Below are 22,640 nucleotides of genomic sequence, written 5' to 3'. Positions count from 1 at the left end.
CAACCAGTCAGTGGTGGCCGATTGGCTGCAGCAGTCACATTATATCCCCTCCTCTAACCCCAGATACTGATGTCAGGTCTGTGTCCATGGATTTTAGCGGTCATAACAATGGAAAACCCCTTTAAAACACTAATATTAAAAGGTACAAAAAAGTGAAACATTTGTACCACAGAAACAATGGGTTAGTATTCATACACTTATTCATGGTGTTTCCAGGCTGGCAGATGAAGGAAAACAAGCGCTCCCAGGTTGCCCTGAAAGGAAGCTGCCCCCTGGGATAGCACCCCAGCTCGGGCGCCGTCAGGAGAGCACTATGAAGCCGGCTACGAGGAGCTCCACAAATGTCTGTGTGTACCACTGACTGCTGTGCCCTCGGTCCCGACCGGCCGCATAGCCTGGAGTGGGAGAGGCAGTATGGCAAGCAGGGTAAATGCTAGACAGTATGGCGGCAGCAGCCGCCCAAGGTGACGGGACTTCCGCATCTATGCGCGACACCGAGCAGCGGGAGCGAGCGGCACTCTAGGAACACCGGAAGTAGGCGTAGGTCTGGTCGCGGGCCAGTGGCGTCACAGCGCGACCTGAGGTGCGGGCGGAAGTTGGAGTCCCGGGTGTGTAACTGTTTTGTGGGGAATGGGTGACTGTGACGAGAGTGATAATGGCGGCATGCTGCGGGGTAGTGTAAGCTCAGGGGCCGCTGCCTCCTGTGTCCATCTCCCCATTCTGCAGATACCAGGCACTGCGTGTCATAGTGATGTGATGGCAGCGTGCAGGATGCACAGGGGCGGCCTAGGAGAGGAGCCTAGAGACACAGAAGGCTGGATGTGTGGTGCCTGTAGTATACTGTAGCCCTATGGAGGGCGATAGATAAGTCACTGTGTGTGGCCCCAAGTGCCTAGGGCCCCTCTCCAGCTCTGTGTGTATACAGTGTGATTTCTGCCCCATAATAGGTCCCTGTGGGCCATATTGCACTGGCATTGCTTATTTCGGCTCAGTTCACATCTTGGTTTGCTGCATGCCAGTATCAGATCGCAGTGTTCTGGGATCTGTGTGCAGAGAGCGATTCCCAGGTTGTTCAGGTCTCCTAACCCATAAGACTTAACATGCATGTATTAGGGTGGGAGTGAGACCCATGGTCAGTCCAGCTTCACGGTCCATATATGAGTCATGAAATGCGGCCATCTGAGCAGGCTGTAAACCACAATAGCTGTGGACATTGCTGTCCATACATATCGAATGATGGGTCTGTATTATGTGGATACATGGAAATGGTTAACTCCGTGAACCTATCCTGAAAAATATTTATTATTATAGCGCCATTTACTCCATGGCGCTTTGCATGTGAGGAGAGGTATACATAAGTACAAGTACAGTAATCTTAATACGAGTCACTGACTGGTACAGAAGGAGAGAGAACCCTGCCAGCGAGGGCTCACAGTCTACAAGGGATGGGTGAGGGTAGCGATGGTTGTGGGGTTACTCCAGGTTGTAGACTTGTCGGAAGTGGTAGGTCTTCAGGTACTGATGTATATCTTCATAGCCTGTGGAATTAGAACCGTAGATTGATTTATTGAATGATTAATATTATTACTAGTAAAGTCAGAGCTAATGCCAATCTGCTTCCTTTAACTACTCATCATACTAACCACTGGAATAACTTTCTTTCAGCTAAGGGATGCCCAAAAAGTTCCAGAGTGAAAACACCAAGTCTGCTGCTGCCCGTGCCAGAAAGGCTGAGGCAAAGGCTGTAGCTGATGCAAAGCGTCAGCAGGCACTGGAGGATGCGTACTGGCAGGATGATGACAAACATGTCCAGCGGAAAGAGCAAAGGAAGGTGAGTGGTAATAAGGTAAAGCAGATTATTATGTTTCTCCTCTCATTATTCATCTATAGTAGTCGGCAATTAGTTGAAAAGTTTGTATGAGCAGGGCTACTGCCCCCTATTACTTCCTTTCTGTGAGACCCTTAACGCTGCTCTTTCGAGCTCTAATGGTTCTATTAGGTCTCTATTGCCATCATGAGCAACCAAAGCCTAATGGAATAAACAGATGATTCTTGCGTAGGCATAGCAAACAAACAAATCTGGCTTCAAGAACGATAGCAGCCTAACGTCAGTCTCACTCTTAAAGGACCAAATCTTTTTTCACTAAACCAGGGACCATTATTTTTTGTTTTTTTTTTGTTTTGATAGAACTAACTTTTATTTACCAGTCATAATGTATATTTCATCCCCCTCTTCCAAGAGCCGTATTTTATATTTTTTTCCTCTGACAAAGCCATAAGAAGGCTTATATTTTGTAGGACCAGTTGTACTTTTCAATAGCACCATTCATTTTATCATACACTGTACTGGAAAATGGACCAAAAGTTCTAAGTGAAGTGAAACTGTGAAAAAACACAGTTCCACAATTGTTTTTAAGGTTTCCTTTTTTTCGGTGTTCATTCTGCAATAATAATGACATGGAAATGTGACTCTTCAGGCTAGTATGGTTATGATGATACCAAAATTTGCATGTTTTTTTTTCTAAGTGGTGAAAAAAAATAATCAGTTTGTAGAAACTAAAAAAACTTTAGCTTGAGCTGCTATTTTCCAAAATTGGGAACATTTTTATTTTTTGGTCATTGGAGCTGTGTGAGGGCATGTTTTCTTTTATGCACTGTAATCTGGTGTTTTTATTGATACTGTTTTTGGGGTAGAAACAACGCTTTCATTACATCTTAATGTATTTGTTTGTGGTGTTACAGCAATCAAAAATTGTCAAGTCAATTGGCATTTCAATTTTTTTCTCTTTACAGTTTTTACAGATCAGGTTAATTTAATTTTATATTAAGATCAATCGGACTTTTCTGGACTCATTGATGCCAAATGTGTTTGGGTTTTTTTCATTGTAACATTTCTTTATTGTTAGTTGTAGAAAAGGGGGGACTTTTAGATATTTTATTTTCAAAAACTTTTTTTTTCCCCTTGATCTTATTTGTTAACTGCCTCAAGGCGGCTTTAAACGGTGATCATCTGATCACTTGTACCATATACAGCAATATCGCAGGCTGGACGTTATAATAGATCACATGACAGGCACCATGGCATTTAGCCGACCCCTGACTGTCATAGCACCCCATCGGCTCAATGAAATTGTGTCGCAGGAAAGCAATTGGCTATCCAAACCAACGTCCGGGCTAGATCATGGCGCTAAATGTTGCTGTCAGCAATTTAAAGTGGGATTTCAGTGGTTAGCGATCAATGGGCTGTGAAAGGCAGATGGTATATAACATAGCTGACTTCATCCCTGTGTCCCTGTGTGGAGCAATCTCTGCTTCTTAGCACGTGACTGGAGAGAATTGATTAGGAATCACATGCCTCTTAATAAATTTGGGAAAAATGAGGATGAATGAACTCATGGAGATCAACATCCAACACGCGGCGACACCATCACATGTTTATCAACGCAGTGATTCTAGAGCAATGCCCCCATCCCTTATGGGAAATATGTAAAAACATGCAAGCCGCGGAGACACCATCACATGTTTCTCAACGCAAGCAATGACTAGCCAGGTCTTTCCCCGGGAAGGAACAACCACGGGAAGGGCAGTCTCCAATGAAGGAAACCACCTATGCCAAAACATGGTATCCATCCACAGACAGCTGTTTCGGGGTATTGCCCCTCATCAGTGTGGAGTAGGAAACTGGCTAGTAGGAGCAATGCCTAGTAAAAGACTGTGAAAAATGAGGATGAATGAACTCATGGAGATCAACATCCAACACTGCGGAGACACCATCACATGTTTCTCAACGCAGTGATTCTAGAGCAATGCCCCCATCGCTTATGGGAAATATGTAAAAACATGCAAAACACAAGCCGTGGAGACACCATCACATGTTTCTCAACGCAAGCAATGACTAGCTGGGTCTTTCCCCGGGAAGGAACAACCACGGGAGGGGCAGTCTCCAATAAAGGAAACCACCTATGCCAAAACATGGTATCCATCCGCAGACAGCTGTTTCGGGGTATTGCCCCTCATCAGTGTGGAGTAGGAAACTGGCCAGTAGGAGCAATGCCTAGTAAAAAACTGTGAAAAATGAGGATGAATGAACTCATGGAGATCAACATCCAACACTGCGGAGACACCATCACGTGTTTCTCAACGCAGTGATTCTAGAGCAATGCCCCCATCCCTTATGGGAAATATGTAAAAACATGCAAAACACAAGCTGCGGAGACACCATAACATGTTTCTCAACTCAAGCAATGACTAGCCAGGTCTTTCCCCAGGAAGGAACAACCACGGGAAGGGCAGTCTCCAATGAAGGAAACCACCTATGCCAAAACATGGTATCCATCCACAGACAGCTGTTTCGGGGTATTGCCCCTCATCAGTGTGGAGTAGGAAACTGGCCAGTAGGAGCAATGCCTAGTAAAAGACTGTGAAAAATGAGGATGAATGAACTCATGGAGATCAACATCCAACACTGCGGAGACACCAATCACCTGTTTCTCAACGCAGTGATTCTTGAGCAATGCCCCCATCATTTATGGGAAATATGTAAAAACATGCAAAACACAAGCCGCGGAGACACCATCACATGTTTCTCAATGCAAGCAATGACTAGCCGGGTCTTTCCCCGGGAAGGAACAACCACGGGAAGGGCAGTCTCCAATGAAGGAAACCACCTATGCCAAAACATGGTATCCATCCACAGGCAGCACGGTCCGAGTGCCAGCTGCAACGCTGGGTGTTGATACGAGAGACTCGTGCAAGTTTCTCGCATCACACATGGTAGTGTGATCCCGGGCTTATACAGATGTCGGCTATGCAGTCGCGGAGGGAGCTCAGCTCCTGTGCTTCCATAATACTTGCAGAGCTCTGCCCAGGACATTTATTCATATCCCAATGCGTATAAGGGATAATATACTTATTGCATCTCTAGATAATAAGATATCACAGATCACAGATAATAAGCATAGAGGGTGGTGTTCCATGAAGATACACATGTAGTTTCTATTTAATACTGCCATATAATGCCTTGTTGGAAAGTCATTGATGCAAGAATGCAAAGTTGAATTTTGGCTTCAAAGTCTTTCATCATTAAATGGAATACTTTACATTACGGTATTCTTTTCCTGATGGAATAGATGCTCATCAAGTGGCTGTCACCTTGGGGTGTGTCATTTGTTCCCTTGCTGCCAACCTGTCAGCTCCCACATACTCAATTGATTCCTATTTTGTCATTGCGTGTTTATTTTCTTTAGTATTCCTGTAAGATAGGTACAGAACTGCTTTCACAGCTGAAATAAAAGCTGTCTCCATCCGTGAATAAAACTAGATCTGGGTGTAGTCTAATGACTACACCCAAATATTACTCACCCCTTTTACTTACTTCCCTCTGCTTTGTTACAGCTCTTTCGAAGTGAACGTGAAACATGTTCTAAAAATTGCATTGGGTGCAGTTATGCTTTCATTACAAAAGCCTAATTGTCAGGACCTACTATTTATTGGTTTTAGTAACAGGAATGGATGTGTGACACCCAGTCATATATTTTTATGAGAGTAGTTATTACTATGAAATTGAATAGCTGTCACTGCAACATATTACACATAAAATCACCTGTCTAAGGCAGTGATGAACCAATCCTAGTCATAGGGACAAAAAATAACAATCAGCTGCTATGACATGATTTATTTCCATCTACTTCATGCATGAGAGTGGTTATAACTGCTACTAAATGTGTGTTTCTGAATGCTGTAACTTACAGTAATTTGCCCCCTGTCACTGGTCTCTGCTGCAGAGTGGGGAGAATGGACAGTGGCCACAAATCACCCAATGAGACCCGCCTCAGGAGGAGAGTATATGCAGAACTCTTAGGCCTTTTTCACACATCCGTTGTCAGGGGTCCGGCGGCGTGCGGCGAAAAGCCGGGCCGCCGGATCCGGCCTGCAGCGGTGACACCGGATGTACATGCGGCGCCTGATGTGGCTTGGAGGACATTTAAAGGAGCCGCAGCACCGGGGGTCGAGAGAGCCAGCCGGAGAGAGATCGGGAGGCGAGAGAGCAGCCATAGATACAGCGGGGGACGAGAGAACAGCCAAAGAGAGAGCGTGGGACGAGAGAGCAGCCAGAGAGACAGCGGGGGACGAGAGAGCAGCCAAAGATAGAGCGGGGGACGAGAGAGCAACCAGAGAGACAGCGGGGGGCGAGAGAGCCAGCCAAAGAAAGGTATGGAGCGTATGGAGAGAGAGAGAAGGGGAGAGAGAGAGAGATGCGCGCCGGGCACTTGTGGGGTTAAAACTCAGTGCCCGGGCATGCGCTGTTGAAAAAGCCGGTCCGGCGCTGCAAAAAAAGTTGCAGCCAACGTTTTTTGCAGACGCTGGACGGCGCATGTTTGCCGTATCCGGCAGAACCCGGAGGCGCCGCATGTCCATCTGGCACGATGTGGCGATCATTACATTCTATGTGAAAAAACCGGATCCAATTCTGGATCCGGTTTTCACAGTTTTCGCCGCATTGTGCCGGATTTAAAAAAACGGATGTGTGAAAGTAGCCTTAGTATATTGCATGAATCTCCACTTTTATTACAAATTATGGAAAGATTGATTTTTCCTGAACCAATAAAGTTCATTAAAACCATATTATTAATTTGACTCTACCGAGTGTAATTTCATGGCATCAAGAGTTGTCAGGCTGTAAGGAGGAAACCCTGTTTAATGGGGAGCTAACTCTCCGAACTCTCCCCTCTATAGATTGCGATGTTCTACATCTCTGATCGCTATAGTTTGTGATGACACGCTGTGCAGAGTCTGAACTATGCCGTACCTGCCTTTCTCGCTCTCCGGGTGGACAATGGACTGTTATTTGGTGTTTGTTGAACTGATTCTAAACCCATGGAAAGGCAAGAGGAGGCAGCGGCCCATTTTGGAAAGAGCTCTCCACTGACCTTTTTGTTCTCCCAAAAGAAGTTTGCAGTCCTATTCTTGTAGCAGACTCCAAATTCAAAGACCTTAAAATTTCAGGCTACATTTTCCTTTGGGCAAAGCGGAAAATGCTGTAGACTATAGGTCCCCAACCAGTAACTCGTGAGCCATTTGTAGCTTGTGGGTACCTATTGTGTGGCTCGCAGCTGTATCCTGAGGTGAGTGCAGGGCTGTGGAGTCGGAGTCGTGGAGTCGGAGTCGGTGCTCATTTTGGTGGAGTCGGAGTTGGAGTCGGTATAAAATGGACCGACTCCGACTCCTAAAATATATAATAAATTGGGTACAGTAATTCAATGCAGGATGTGCTGAATATTTTTTCATAGGAGTTTGCGAAAGTTATGAAATGTCCTATAAATGGCTGTTATATTCCTGATCTAAGGCTACATTCACACACAGCGTTTTTCCTGTGTTTTTTGAGGATACGTTTTTCAGCTGCAAAAGCTGATCATCTTTTTAAAAAACTGCATCACCTGAAAGGTTTTTGAGCTCATAGATAATGTTTTCAATAGCAAGAGCAGATTTCTATCCATTTATCCATATCTGTCTATCCATATCGTATCTGTACCAAAAAGAATGAAAACTGGGTAGTACACCAATATATATTCTGTTCTATATAAATATCTTGATTATTGGATCATAAAAATGATTAAATGTCTGAGGTTCACATTGTACTACAATAAATTTTTCACTTAAATATAAGCAATATGTGTGGGAGTCGGAGTCGTGGAGTCGGTGTAAGGGAAATTGAGGAGTCGGAGTCGCAGGTTTGGCTTACCGACTCCACAGCCCTGGGTGAGTGCCACTATCAACTGCCTCATTGTTCACATGGGGCAATATTGCTTTACTGGGGGCACTCAGGATAATGTTACATAAGTTATACTTGGCAGCTTAGTAGTTTGTAAGGTTGCACAGAAGGGGTATTATTACTTTATATACCGCTTCTGCCGCTGGCACTGTTCACAGATGATGGGGCGACTGTGACTTTTTACCTGACTGATTTCCCTTTGGTGAAGTATTGGCTCATATGTTTGGGTTTGCGCTACATACCTTCTATTACCTTTATGAGACATCTACTGACACCTTTGTTAAATCTTTGGTGCATCACGCTGTGGGGCTGGGAGTCATTCTCATTATCTGTAGCCTAGCTTCTCATATTAGGCTTCTCTTTTTATATATATATATATATATATATATATATATATATATATATATATATATATATATATACACACTTTTTGACCTTATTTGTATGTTTTGCCATTTCTAGCCCAGTTCTTCATGACAGGAATATTCTGTCTTTGCGGTCCTGTTGTATGTCCCTTCTTGATCTCATACATTGTTGAGCATTATTAGTGGCTTGAGTAATATAGTCCACTCCATTGTGTATTTATGTGTTGCCTCCCTACTCTCTGTGTTTATTAAACCATACTGTGCTATATTAGTAGCTTGACTATAGGTTTTATTAAGGTCTATCTCAGTGCAATAAACGTTATGCAGCCAGTGGTTATATGTTAGTTATCACCTTGCTTGTGATTTTGTGGTGACCGTTTCTTTGTCCCCACTTTTGTTTTTAAATGCTTTTAACTTATTGTATGGTGTTTTTGATGCTTTTGTGCAAACAATAAACTTATATATATATATATATTTTTTGAACAAGTTGTATCCTGCGTGGTGATCCTATACATATGCATAGTCTTTTCTCATATTGTCTCTACTTTATAAGGGGTCATTATTACTTTTCAGTGGTGCACTTGTGCTTTACTTCATGAGAGAGCACTATGAGCACTACTACTTTATAAGGCGACAACGTGGCTATTACTTTATAAGGAAGCAGCACAGAGAACCTTCATATAAGCACACTGGGGGCTACTACTACAATTTCTGTGCATAGAATACAGCTTGTGACCATCTCTTGGAAAGAAAGGTTCGGGACCCCTGCTGTAGACTAGCTAATTTATTGAGACAGACTTGTAGCGCAGTAGTTTTCCACTGGAGGGTACTGCACATTAACATTTCATAGCTTATAATCCATAACCATATGCCATGCATGCAGTTAAACTGACAACACAAATATTCTTTGCATAGAGCTTCTTTTGCCCTTGAAGCCTGCCGGTGATGAAATACAAAGACACCTACGTTTCTGAGAGGGTGCCAAGTGATGGCTTAGTTCTGCTGCAGTGTCGCTGCATGGAAAATGATCACTTGGAAAGCAGATTTCCCAGGAATAATAGGTGAACCAGCAGCTTGGTCTGCCCCCACCCAATTATCTCATTGCTGTCAGGCATAGAATGAATTAAAGGGAATCTGTCACCCTTTTTTGAGATATCATATAATGATATCATTCAATTGTGTGTCACATAAGGATTCTCTTAGTACTTTTGCTTCCCCCTGACCCCGCACCTTTCATGCATAAATACCTTTTTTATATCGGTTCAGATGTATATAAACTGCCGCTGTCCGGTCCGATGGGTGGGGCTTATTTTGGCAATTTCTGAGTCATTGATTGTATTTACAGTTAGGTATAGAAATATTATAGACAGTGACCGAATCTTCATGATTTGGGCCGTCCATCCACTATAGTATTTTTGACTTAAAATGATACACCTGATATGCAATTTAAGTGTAGACTTTCAGATTTAATTACCCTCTTTACAACCATTGACCTATGTTTTCTTCACAGGTCCTGTCCCTACCATTGCACGCCGAGCCCACATCTTTCCCTGCACATGATGACTTTGGCTGTTAAGCAATTAAATCCCGCTGTTAATCACTGACAGCAAGATTTCACACTCACTGGCCAGAAGCAGGTAATTCACCCCTCCCATTGGCACCCCTGTCATGTGATCGCAGGACACCCATAGATTATCATGACAGCCGGGGGTCTGCTGATGATCCCCTTGCCTGTCATTACGATCCTACTGTGAACGCCAGCCCGTGGCTGGCGTTCATAGGAGATCGTGATTTCTGCTATACATAGCAGTGCTAAATGTATAGCGCAGGTTTTTGGATGATCACAGCTTCAAGTCTCCTAAGGGGGGACTATGAAGAGGAATTTTTTTTATTTTTTAAAAAAATCTGAAAAAAAAAAAAAGTTCAAATAGCCCCTTTTGCCATATTAAAAATAAAATCACAAAAACCCCCACATATTTGGCATCGCTGCGTTAAAAAATGTCCGGTCTATCAAAATCTAAAATTCATCTGATCAGTAAATGGGGTAACGAGAAAATAAAAATCAATACTACAGAGTCATGGTTCTTTTTGGCCACCGCAACATTGCAATAAGGGGCGATAAAAGCATTGTATCTACCCCAAAAGGTTATCAATAAAAACATCAGCTCATGGCCCAAAGAAAAGCCATCACCCAGCTCCATGTCCCAAAAAATGAAAACACTACTGGTGTGGGAAAATGGCAACAAAAGCAAAATATTTTTTTTCGTTTCAAATTTCCAATTTTTTTCACTTAAATAAGAAAAGATCCATATACATGTTTGGTATCTGTGTATTTATACTGATTAGGGGAATCATTTTGCCAGATTAGTTTTACCATATAGTTAACACAGTAAATAAAAATAAATCGTGGAAGTCATTCAAAAGTACAACTCGTCCCCCTCTCCCCCCCCCCATAAAAAATAAGTCCTTGTGGCTGTGGACGGAAAAATAAAAAAAAGTTATGGGAAAAAAGGCAGGAAAAACAAAAGCACAAAAATGGAAAATTTCAAGGTCATCTAGGAGTTAAAGTAGTTGAACAAAAAATGACCTTGTGAGGCGTTTAGGAATTGCAACCATTTTTCTACAAAGCCTCCTAATTTCAGGGGCTCAAAAGTAATTGGACAAATTAACTTTACTATAAATATATTGTTCATTGTAATACTTTGTAGAGACTTCTTTGCAGGCAATGACTACCTGCAGTCTGGAAGCCAAGGACATCACCAAATGCTGTGTTCTCCTTTGTGATGCTCTGCAGCTGACCGGCTGTTGCTTCTTTATGGGTCTTTCTGCCTTATATTTTGTCTTGAGAATGTGAAATGCTGCTCGGTGGGGTTGAGATCTGGTGATTAATTCGTCCATTACAGACTATTCCACTTCTGTGCTTTAAAAACTCCTTGGTTTGCTTGTGCAGTATGTTTTGGGTCATTGCCCATCTATACTGTGAAGTGCCGTCCAATCAACCTTGCTGCATTTGAGCAGAAAGTAGTCTGGTACACTACAGAATACATCCGGCTTCTTCTGTCTTCAATCGTATTATCAATAAACACTACCCAGTGCCATTGGAAGCCATGCATGCCCATTTCATCACACTGCCTCCACCATGTATTGCAGAGCATGTGGTGTCCTTTGCATCATTAGACATTCCAAGCTTTCTCAATACTTTCCTCTCCTCATCATTCTGGTACAGGTTGATCTTTGTTTCATCTGTCCAAAGAATGCTTTACCAGAACGGGGCTGGCTTGTTTAGACATTCTTATCTAGCCTCTCTATGTTTAACACTAGTTAATGGTTTGCATTTTGTGGTGAACCCTCTGTATTTGCTCTCATGAAGTCTTTTCTTTATGATAGACTTAAGGCCCTTTTACATTTAGCTATGCACCAGCGATCCGACCAGCGATCCGACCTGGTCAGGATCGCTGGTGCATCGCTAAATGATCGCTAGTGAGCTGTCACACAGGCAGATCTCACAGCGATGCAGCGTCCCTCCTGCATCCAGCGTCGCTAGTCTCCCACAGCAGTAAGCCCCAGCAGGAAGCTGACGACGAGAAATGGAGCCGCCCGATCTCGCGCGATCAGCGATGGACAGCGGGGGAGCCTGTCGGAGGTAAGTATCACACATAGCGATATCGCTAGCAATATCGCTATAACGTCACAAAATCAGTGACGTTATAGCGATATCGCTAGCGATATCGCTATGTGTAAAACCCCCTTTAGATACTGAAACACCTTCTTCCCAGAGAGTGTTCTTCACTTGGGCTGCTTTTGTCAAGGGGTTTCTCTTCATGGAAGATTCTGCAATACTTTACCACTATTGTCTTCCTTGAATGTCCAGGCCTTTTTGAATTCCCAAGCTCACCAGTGTGTTTTTTTTATTTTTTATTTGCAGAATGTATCAAACTGTTGATTTGGCCACTCCTAACATTTCTGCTATCTCTCTGGTGGATTTTTTTTTATTCAGCCTAATGATAGTCTGTTTCTCTTTTAGTGAGAGCTCGTTTGACTGCATGTTGTGGGTTCACAGCAGCAGCTTCAAAATTCAAATGCAGCACTTGGAAGCAGCTCCAGACCTGCGTAATTGATGAACAATTAACAAGGGAATTAAAGAGCTTTTTAGGTAATTGTCCAATTAGTTTTGATCCCTTTAAAAAGAGGCAGCTATATATTAAAGAGCTTTATTTCCTAAACTCTTACACAAATTAGGATGTGAATGCCCTGAATGAAAATTGAAAGTCTGCACTTTAAGCCCATATTAATTATATAACTGAATTGAATATGTTTTGGTAAACAGCTAAAATGCCACAACTTGTCACTGTCCAAATATTTCTGGACCTAACTGAATATTACCTGCCCTATGCTAGTGAAATCCCGATAGATGACATGTTTGGTGAGCCTGATAATTGAAGTTGAAAAATGCTACTGAATCTAAGCCCTTACTCAAACTTCCATTTTTTTTTCTCATACATTAAAAAAAGAAACTACCATTTTCATCAGTGTGCCGGATCATATTTTCACCCATTTTGGTTTGTTTGTAAAAATAAACACTCATACCAAAAATGGATGAAATGAAGAGTCTGTGTCGTATTTCATATGCTTCTCTTCTTACCTTTTATACGTATTAAATAGTAAATAATGGAGCCATAGGTGTGTTTTATCCATGACTCGGATCAAAATCGAACATGCCTCCATTATTTGCAGACAATTGGTGCCTGATTCAGTAAGGTGTTTATGCCTGAATTGTAGTGTAAAACACCTTAAAAAGTAGCAATATTTTTGTGCAACTCTAAGGCTGTGTGCCCACATTGCGTTTTTTTATGCGTTATTGCTGCAGCGGAAACGCTTAAAAAACGCTAATAAAACGCATCCCCATGCAATCCTATGGCATTCCGCAGTTGCTGTGTCAATACTGCTGATTTTACCTCTGTGGAATCACATAGCGGTAAAATCCGCAGCATGTCCATTATTTCTGTGGAATCGCGGCGATTCCGCCGCCATAGGATTGCATTGAAACACTCACATTACGCATGTGGCTATGCCCACCATGCGTAAAGTGAGCGCTTCATGTGCAGATGGTACCCAGGGTCTGGAGCAGAGGAGATTCTCCTCCATGCCCTGGGTACCATATTCCTGTAAAAAATAGAATTAAAATAAAAAATAGGGATATACTCACCTTCTGGCTGCCCCTGGAGCCTTGCCGCCTCTCAGCCATGTTGCCAGCATCTTCCGTTCCCAGGGATGCATTGCGCGAATGACCTCTGATGACGTTGCGGTCTCGCGTGATATTGGAGAAAAAAGGATTTAGTTCAGCTCACCCCTCATTGATGCTGCAGCAAGGTCCGAGCAAGGACATGTCTCCACTTGGACGTCTTGCAATACTTCATGGAAAAAGGAAAGTCCAGCTCAAGGAGTAAAATCCAGAATTTTCTTTATTTATTTCATTAAAATACAAGCATGGCTGCTATAGTCATCATTGCGGTTTTTACCCTGACATGGGATAGCCACACAGAAAGTGCCCAGGAGGTTCTGTACGCGTTTCGAGCGGTATACGCTCTTAGACTCAGAAAGGTCTCGCGTGATGCTACGTCATCAGAGATCATTGTCGCAAGGCATCCCTGGGAACGGAAATTGCTGGCAGCGCCAATGAGGGGCGGGACTACTTCGGGGGCGACAGAGGGTAAGTATATCCCTATTTTTTGTTACTATTTTTAACATTCTGTCTTTTACTAATGATGCGGCATAGGCAGCATCAATAGTAAAAAGTTGGTCACACTTTTCAAGCACTATGCTTTACAAGTGTGACCAACCTGTCAATCACTTTTTCAAGCGATGCTTCAAATCTCTTGGAAAAGCGCAAGCATTCTGTAAGCTAAAAACGCTTGCAAAACGCTTGCGTTTTACCTGCGGCAGGGAGTTGCGGAAATGCTGCGGACATTTCTGCAGCATTTCTGCAACGTGGGCACTTAGCCTAAAGTTGTGCAAAAATATTGCGAGGTTTGGTGTTTACACACCAGTCTCGGCCAGCTACATCAATATGGGTTGGCTGTGGCTATGCTTGTCTGTGAAATGGTTTAAAAGTTATGCCATATTAGTGGTGGTGTAGCGTCAGAAATGTACTCCATTCCCTGACTTGAGCACATTTCTGGCTGTGGCGCAGGCCAGTTAACAGATGCGCCTAAGTCATTAAGCGGCATGCATCACCTAATGAATTTGGTGCATCATACTCCAGTGAGTTCTTTCATTAAGACCCACATTTGTTATACAGAACTTAATGAATTGGACCCTTAGTCCGCAAAAAAATAACAAGTTTGAACATCCCCGTAGACTAATGGGTACTTATATAGTCTATAATGCATAGAAACCCTACAGTAAGTAAATAGTAACACATGGAAAAATATAGGATACTTAGTTTTTAATCAGAAAAGCGTAAGGGTATGTGCACACGTTGTGGATTCTGGTGCGGATCCGCAGCGGATTTGGCCCTGGGGATCTGCAGCAGATACTGCTACGGTGTACAGTACCATTTTAACCAATGGAAAATAAACACTGTGCACATGCTGTGGAAAATTCCACGCAGATTTGCTGCGGTTTATTTTCCACAGCATGTCATTTCTTTGTGTGGAATCCGCAGCGTTTTTACACCTGCTCCATTATCAGGGCTGTGGAGTCGGAGTCAGAGTTAGTTTTGGTCGGAGTCGGTAGAAATGTACCGACTCCAGCTTTAAAAAAAAATGTATTAATATTTCATAATTGTACTTTCATTTGAATTTTATAAATGTTACTCAAATATATATGTTCTATCAAACTATGAACAACAGTGATAAGCAGTTCTGCTGGAGATAGAGACATTTCTTACTTCTTGTGTGTCACTGTTCTCCACTGCCCTTATCTAATCTTATACTTGGTTAACCTCATGCTGCCCCAACCCCCCCACTTACAATGTATGAAACTGAAAGTGAAAATGTGTTGCAAATTCTTAGTAGTAAAGCTCCTCCTCTAGACTAGATCATACTAGGTGTGCGTCTTCCAAGCCTCTCACAGCTGCCTGCTACTCAGAAGAGGAAGACTGTAAGAAGTATTATCCTTTCAACAAACTTTGCATCAGTTAACTGTGAGTACATGAGGAATAATAACAGTATTACTGACCACTATATCAGTTGTACGACCTGGCAATAATTTTGTACAATTGTTTTTAGGAAAAACAATTGTCATTTGGATTGTGAATGCAGAATTAAAAACCTGAGAATGTCAAAGAAGCATCACATTAAATCAGCTGTATTTGAACATTTCACCATCACTCAAGATAGAAAACATTATTTCTGTCAGTGTATGACAAATGATCCAGACGAAAACAAATGCTGTGAAGCCAAGATGAGTGCATATTCAGGCAAAGATAAAAATGCTCCTACCAGAGCTTCTAATCTAAAGAGACATTTACAGCGCTTTCATCCAGAAGTACTGAAAGCAGTGGATGAGAAAGACTGCATCCAAACCAATGAACCAGTGCCCAGCTCTTCCAGCCAAACAAAGGAGCAGAGAACTTTGCAGCCATCAGTTGCAAGATATTTTGTCAGTGACAAAGTTACTGTGACAATGACAGTAGATACATTTAAAAAACAGATCATAGAGCTTGTTGTAAAGGATAGTGTGCCGATTTCATTATTTTCACGACCAGCTTTTATGTGTCTGAATGGGGAAATGGCCCGCAAGCTTGGTGTTTCTCTGGAGAGAGAGAGTATTAGAAAATTAGTAATCGAAGAAGCTTTTAAACAAAAGGAAGAACTTAAAAAAAACTCTCAAGGGACGCTTTCTGTTTCTTAAAATGGATGCCTGCACACGTCACAGAGTGAACTATTTTGCCATCAATGTCCGATTTGTTTGTGACAAAAATGAAATAGTTACCAAGACATTGGCAGTAAAAGACACCAAAGCTCATCACACCAGTGAGTTTCTCCAGGTCTTGGTGGAAAAGGTTCTGCAAGACTATGAACTTAAAAAAGAACAAGTTCTTTCTGTCGTAACTGACAATGCTTCAAATATGATAAGTACTATTAAGCTAATGAATGAGAGTAATGATGGTGACCAGCAACTAGAAGAACATTCTGGGTCCACAGACACAGAAATGTTTGAAATAGAGGAACACAGTATTGTAACTGAGGCGCAAACTGAAGTTGCTTCAGATGAACAGCAACATGATAGTTTAGATGATCTTGTTGAAACTGTGTCAATATGTTCTTTCATTCATCACATGCGCAGTGTTGTGCATACGCTACAGCTGTCCATAAGAGACAGTCTGCAAGAAGGACATGCTGCTGCACTGATTGGCAAGGTGAGAAAATTGGCTACTGTTGCCAGAACCCCTAAAGTTGACTCAATTTTTAAGAGACGTGCTGGAAAAGGGGCAATTATTGATCAAGCCACACGATAGGGCAGTACTTACTTAATGATTCAGCGCTTGGTTGAACTGAAAACCTTTCTTGTAGACATGGCTAACCCTCAACTGACGCTAAATGAAAGTCAGTGGAATCAGGTGACTGAGCTGGAAAAATTGCTAGAGCACCCATTTACAGTGACTAAAAAATTACAAGCAGAGGACTTAACTCCAGGTATTTTCTTAAAGGAGTGGAAGAACCTGATGTTTCGCCTGTCCCAAAGAGGAGGGTTAATTGCAAGTGGCATTGCTACATCAATGAAACGGAGAGAGGAGCTACTATTACAAAATAACATTCTTTTGGCAGCTGTTTATGTAGACCCAATGCATCGGATTCTTCTAGATGATCAACAGCTAAGTAAAGGAAAAGAAGCTCTGTTTGAAATAGCAGTAAGGATGAAAGGGTTGCAGAACAGTCAGGAGGAACAAGAAGAATTTGGTCGCCCTGCCACATCTTCACCCTCATCATCAACTGATGAAGAATTTAATTTCGAAAAATATTTGGATCACAAGGACCGTGCAAAGCGTTCCCGCATAGAAGAAGACTCATCCCCATCAAGGAACACAGCCAGTACATTTCAGCAGAATTTTTCATGTGCACTAAAAGAAATTGAGAAATTTGACCGTTCATCAAAAATAACAGTGCAACAAGCGATTCCTCTGTATCCTGACATTGTCAGAGATGTTGCCCGAGTGGTTACTGCTTTGCCACCAACACAAGTTAGTGTAGAGAGGTTGTTCTCTGCTCTCAAAATAATTAGATCAGATTTGAGGGCATCCATGAAGGAGGATCTGACAGAGGCAATACTTTTTCTGAGGACAAATTTATAGATTTCTTCTTATTAACTGCATAAAAGTGTTTATTGCATATTTACTTACAGTTTAGAAAAGTTTATAAAAGTTATTTGCTATATTCTAATAAATGTAGTTTTTGCTCTAAGTGGTCTGATCACTTATATGATGGTGAGAAACTGAATAAGCACGATGTTTAATATTTTACAACAGTAAATTTGTTGTTATGAATTGGCCATTTATGAAGGAGTCGGAGCCTGATAAAATCCAGGAGTCGGAGTCGCAACTGTGGCTTACCGACTCCACAGCCCTGTCCATTATAGAAATCCGCAGGTGCAAAAACGCAGGCGAAATCCGCACAGTCTGCAGGAAATCTGCACTAAATCCGCAGGTAAAATTCAGGTCATTTTACTTGCGGATTTAGCAAAATCCGTGTGGTAATATCCGCAGCCAAATATGCAACGTGTGCACATCCCCTAAAAACTATTTCACTGCAAAAAGTTGTACTCGAACAGGAAGGTATCTACTCTACTACTAATTCGCCATACTTTGTGCCAGTAGGCCTCAGAATAGACAGAGTTGGACCTGGGCCTGCATATGGAAAGCTGTATATATAAGTTTCACAGCCTAAGGGGGAGGCCACGCCACAAAATGTGCGGAGTACAAGAAACTGATGCAAAACCAAACACATGTCCAGCACACCTGTTAGTACAAGATTAATACATAGGTACACGTGTATGCTGTGGCCATTAACAAACATCTGTAACTTAGAATAAAAACATAGGGTACTTGGGTAACATTTTTAAAGTGTTACTATTTACTTTCAGTAGGGTTTCTATGCATTGATTTTATTCCAGGTTGTATTTGTCTGGTAATGGCCACAGTGTGAATATGCACCTACAGATTACACTTCTACTAATGGGTGTGCTAGCCTATAATTAGAAATGGGCAGACACCTTGGATGTTCGGGTTCGGCAGGTTCGGTCAAACAGTTATAAAAAGTTTGGGCTTGGGTACCAGACCAGTACCTGTTCCCCATTCACTTGAATGATGGGCCCGAACATCCAGTGTTTGCCACGCTGTCATGTGCATGACAGCAGGGCAAGCACCACTTCTGATCGGCGGTAAAATAATCACCGCCGGTCAGAGAGCCGCTCTTCCCACTCTGGTAAAAGTCAGCGTGAGCGCTCAGCTGTGATCAGAGGTATAAAGTTTATCTCTGGTCACTGGTGTCAGCTGATAGGACTACTGCTCCCATCAGCCAACATCTGGTGCTGCTAATAACAGTGAAAGCAGGAGCAGATGATGGGACTATTCATCAGCCTGTGCTGTAAATAATTTTTTTTAAAAATGGTGTAGTTCCCCTGTATTTTTGATAAACAGCCAGGCAAAAGTCGCAGCTGGGGTCTGCAAGTCTCGGCTGTCTGTTTCAACAGGGCTGGTCATCAAGAATAGAGGGGTCCACACTCTGATTTTTTTAATTAAATAAACAGTCCCCCCCATTTTTGACAACCAGCCTTGCTGCAGAAGACAGCTGGAGGCTGGTTTTGTCAGGCTGGTATGGGGTCATAGACATTGCGGTGGCAAGTGGGGTTGATGTCACCTTTGTGTTATCAGGTGACATCAAGCCCATGACTTAGTAATGGAGAAACATATGTAAGACACCTATCTATTACTAATCCTATTGTTGTATTGTAAATAAACACACAGCAAGTATAATGTCTTTTATTTGAAATGAAACAAAACACACTTTTCCATTTTTATTTAAAAATAACAGACAGTTACACTTACCCAACACCCATTCCACTGAAGCCCTCGCCTCCTGTAATAAAACAAAAATAAACAACAATATCCCTTACCTGCCAGAGAATATGGGAAGCAAGTTGTGCCACAGTCCGTGCTGCTGAATCCACAAAATCATATCCTGAGGAAGGTGCCAGGAAGGGCGCCGAAACACGTAGGAAGGAATAAAGAAGTACTTTGTTACAACATCTTGCATCCCAGGTAATTTTGTGGATTCAGCAGCGCGGACTGTGGCACATCTTGCTTCCCATATTCTCTGGCAGTTTTTCCACTTTGGAGTGGTCGGTGGAGGTCCTGCAGCAGCTGATACTGTGTTATGTCTTCAAGCCAGTTGTGGGTCACAACTGGAATAGGTGAGTGGAACTGCATCACACCACTCACATCGTAGTGTCACTAGTGATAGGGCACTATTGCGCCTCTTGTTCCCCCACCTTTTTTGTATTAATATCCCTTACCTGTCCGTCGTAATCCATATCTGGGGGATAAACAGTTTTCAACTTGGACGGTGCCAAATGCGACATCATCGAGGGTACCGCCGGTCAGTGAGGCTGCATTCTCACATTCTGCATTCTCGGGGTGACTTTGGTGAGAACCCCGCTAGCACCGTGAGAAAATTTCATGGTGCAGAGGCGAGTTCACTGCAGTGAAATTCTCCTGGTGAACTGCGGTGTGCATGACAGCACGACAAACACCCGAGAGGGCCAAACCCAAACAGTAACACATGTTCGGTGTCTGTGCCTGAACAGTAGGTGTTCGATACGAATGCCGAACTTTACTGTTTGGGTTCGCCCATCTCTACCTATAATAGTTACCGTACGTGTTCCATCTGTAGATCACGTATGTAAAAAAACAGACGTCTGATTGAGGCTTTAAGAGTCACAGGGTACATTGTTGGCTTCAAATTGTGCTGTTGCTGGCTTTTGAAGCTGAATTGTGGAACCAGGATTGATATTTCATAGCTTTCTTCCTAGCTCGTAAGAGTTAATAGAATTTAGGACATTTCACAGCTCAAAAAATTGAAGGTTTAACTGGGACACAGTCGTCTGCTGCAGGGCACCATTATAGCAGACAAATTGGTATATTGTTTTGTCAGACTTGTGTTCTAAGACTTTCTGGACTAGAGGCTAATGAATAAGCATATACTCTGACCATTCAAGGGGACACAATTTAGGAGATGTTTTATCTCCAACCCCTCTGGGTGTTCAGTTTTAATCTATACAGCTTAATTTTCTGCATGGAGAAAGCTTTCAGGATTTCCCCATTACCTTGTAGTTTTTAGATGTTGCAAATGTGAAAGACCCTTAGAGAAAGGACATTGCCTATAGCTAAATAGTTTCTTCCCCACCATTTTTAAACAAGTTAGCATTTTTTTAGCTTCCATACGTGATGTACAAACATCTAATGCATGGATGTCAAACTCGCATACACAAGGGGCCAAAATTAAAAGCTTGGACAAAGTCGGCGGCCAGCCTTTTGATATTTATTTAAAAAAAACGAAAAAGGTACAATTGAGGAAGTTTTTCCTTATCAAATATAACGATGAGCATTTCCATATGGAAAGAAAAGGGATTGTCCCACAAACAAAGTACATTTTATTTAATAGATCTTAAAATAAAGTTTTGGAATAATATAATATGTTATGTAAGAACCAGCATATGGCACAATTGCCTAATTTAAATATGCAATAACAAAGGATAAAAAAACCTTAAAGTATGATGCAAGCAAAACTGCCCCCAAACATCGTATGATACCCCACACAGTGAATTCCTCCACAGTACCCTTGACACGCACGGTATGATTTTCCAACTGTAATCCCCATTTAGCCCTCCATATAGTATAACGGTCCCATACAGCCCTCTATAATGGCCACAAAAAGTTATCCATACTGTATGGTATAGCATGAGCTCCATACGGTATAATGGGCAGTTCACAGTGCTCAGTACAGTGTAATGGACACCCCACAGTGCTCCATACAGTGTAATGGGCTCCTCACAGTGCTCCATACAGTGTAATGGGCACCCCACAGTGCTCCATACAGTGTAATGGGCACCCCCCAGTGATCCATACAGTGTAATGGGCACCCCCCAGGGCTCCATGAAGTGTAATGGGCACCCCACAGTGCTCCATGCAGTGTAATGGGCACCCCGCATTGCTCCGTGCAGTGTAATGGGCACCCCGCAGTGCTCCGTGCAGTGTAATGGGCACCCCGCAGTGCTCCGTGCAGTGTAATGGGCACCCCGCAGTGCTCTGTGCAGTGTAATGGGCAACCTGCAGTGCTCCGTGCAGTGTAATGGGCAACCCGCAGTGCTCCGTGCAGTGTAATGGGCACCCCGCAGTGCTCTGTGCAGTGTAATGGGCAACCTGCAGTGCTCCGTGCAGTGTAATGGGCAACCCGCAGTGCTCCGTGCAGTGTAATGGGCAACCCGCAGTGCTCCGTGCAGTGTAATGGGCAACCCGCAGTGCTCCGTGCAGTGCAATGGGCAACCCGCAGTGCTCCGTGCAGTGCAATGGGCACCCCGCAGTGCTCCGTGCAGTGCAATGGGCACCCCGCAGTGCTCCGTGCAGTGCAATGGGCACCCCGCAGTGCTCCGTGCAGTGCAATGGGCACCCCGCAGTGCTCCGTGCAGTGCAATGGGCACCCCGCAGTGCTCCGTGCAGTGCAATGGGCACCCCGCAGTGCTCCGTGCAGTGCAATGGGCACCCCGCAGTGCTCCGTGCAGTGCAATGGGCACCCCGCAGTGCTCCGTGCAGTGCAATGGGCACCCCGCAGTGCTCCGTGCAGTGCAATGGGCACCCCGCAGTGCTCCATACTGTATAGTGGCCTCACATTTAAAAATATAAATACTCACCTCTGCCTGTTCCCCTGCTGCTCTGGTCTCTTCACAGTGTCTTCAGAAACTAAAGGTGTCTCTGTACAGCAGGCACATTATAATGACGTCATTGCGCCTGCTGCGCTGAGACGTCAGACACAGAAGGGGAATGATGGGAGAGGGAGTGTCACCTGATGCCCCCTCCTCCATCATTGCTTTCAACTGTACTGGCCTCTAGGATGCCGATATAGTTGAAAGTGCAATGCTGGGCAGGTGACCCACCCAGTGTTGCAGTCCAAATATGCTTAGTTTGTGGGCCAGAGTTTGACATGTGCTCTAACTCTTGTATTCCATCATTCATGTTTCATCAGTTCACTTTCAGGGCATGTGCACTCAGTGTCTTGGTAGACACCATCTGCTGGCTTGTATCTCTGCAAAAAGCACGTCAGGGAAATGATGGTGGCATTTTTCCTGAAGCATCCTTTCTGATGTCTTTCACAAACGGCTTTGACTTTTTGTTTCAGACTGTGTGTATTAATAGTGAGGGTCTTCCAAGCAGAAGAAGAAGAGAAGAATGGTAAGGTCACATTTAGCTGCTTTACGGAATATATGTGGAGCAAGTTGTTTTTACCTTG

General features: G+C 43.2%; 1 protein-coding gene across 3 annotated transcripts in view; it reads left to right on the top strand.

Annotated features, from left to right (window-relative positions):
- Positions 1-451: 451 nt before the first annotated feature.
- The window catches only part of CCDC124 (coiled-coil domain containing 124), an 86,323-nt gene continuing 64,134 nt past the window's right edge, over positions 452-22,640 (top strand). The window contains exons 1-2 of one of the 3 annotated variants that reach the window (XM_073562965.1): positions 452-608; positions 1,666-1,831. In XM_073562965.1, the coding sequence (XP_073419066.1) occupies positions 1,673-1,831 (159 nt within the window). In that variant the 5' untranslated portion in view covers positions 452-608; positions 1,666-1,672. Of the gene's footprint in view, positions 609-644; positions 674-1,665; positions 1,847-22,640 lie in introns of those variants that run through there. The other 2 variants (XM_073562963.1, XM_073562964.1) reach the window with 2 other exon arrangements.

The sequence above is a fragment of the Dendrobates tinctorius genome, unplaced genomic scaffold (assembly GCF_039654945.1).
Source record: "Dendrobates tinctorius isolate UK_male_01 unplaced genomic scaffold, ASM3965494v1 ptg000374l, whole genome shotgun sequence".
NCBI classification, from domain to species: domain Eukaryota; kingdom Metazoa; phylum Chordata; class Amphibia; order Anura; family Dendrobatidae; genus Dendrobates; species Dendrobates tinctorius.
The sequence above is the reverse complement of the archived record's forward strand: the minus strand, read 5'-3'. Positions and strand labels throughout refer to the sequence as shown.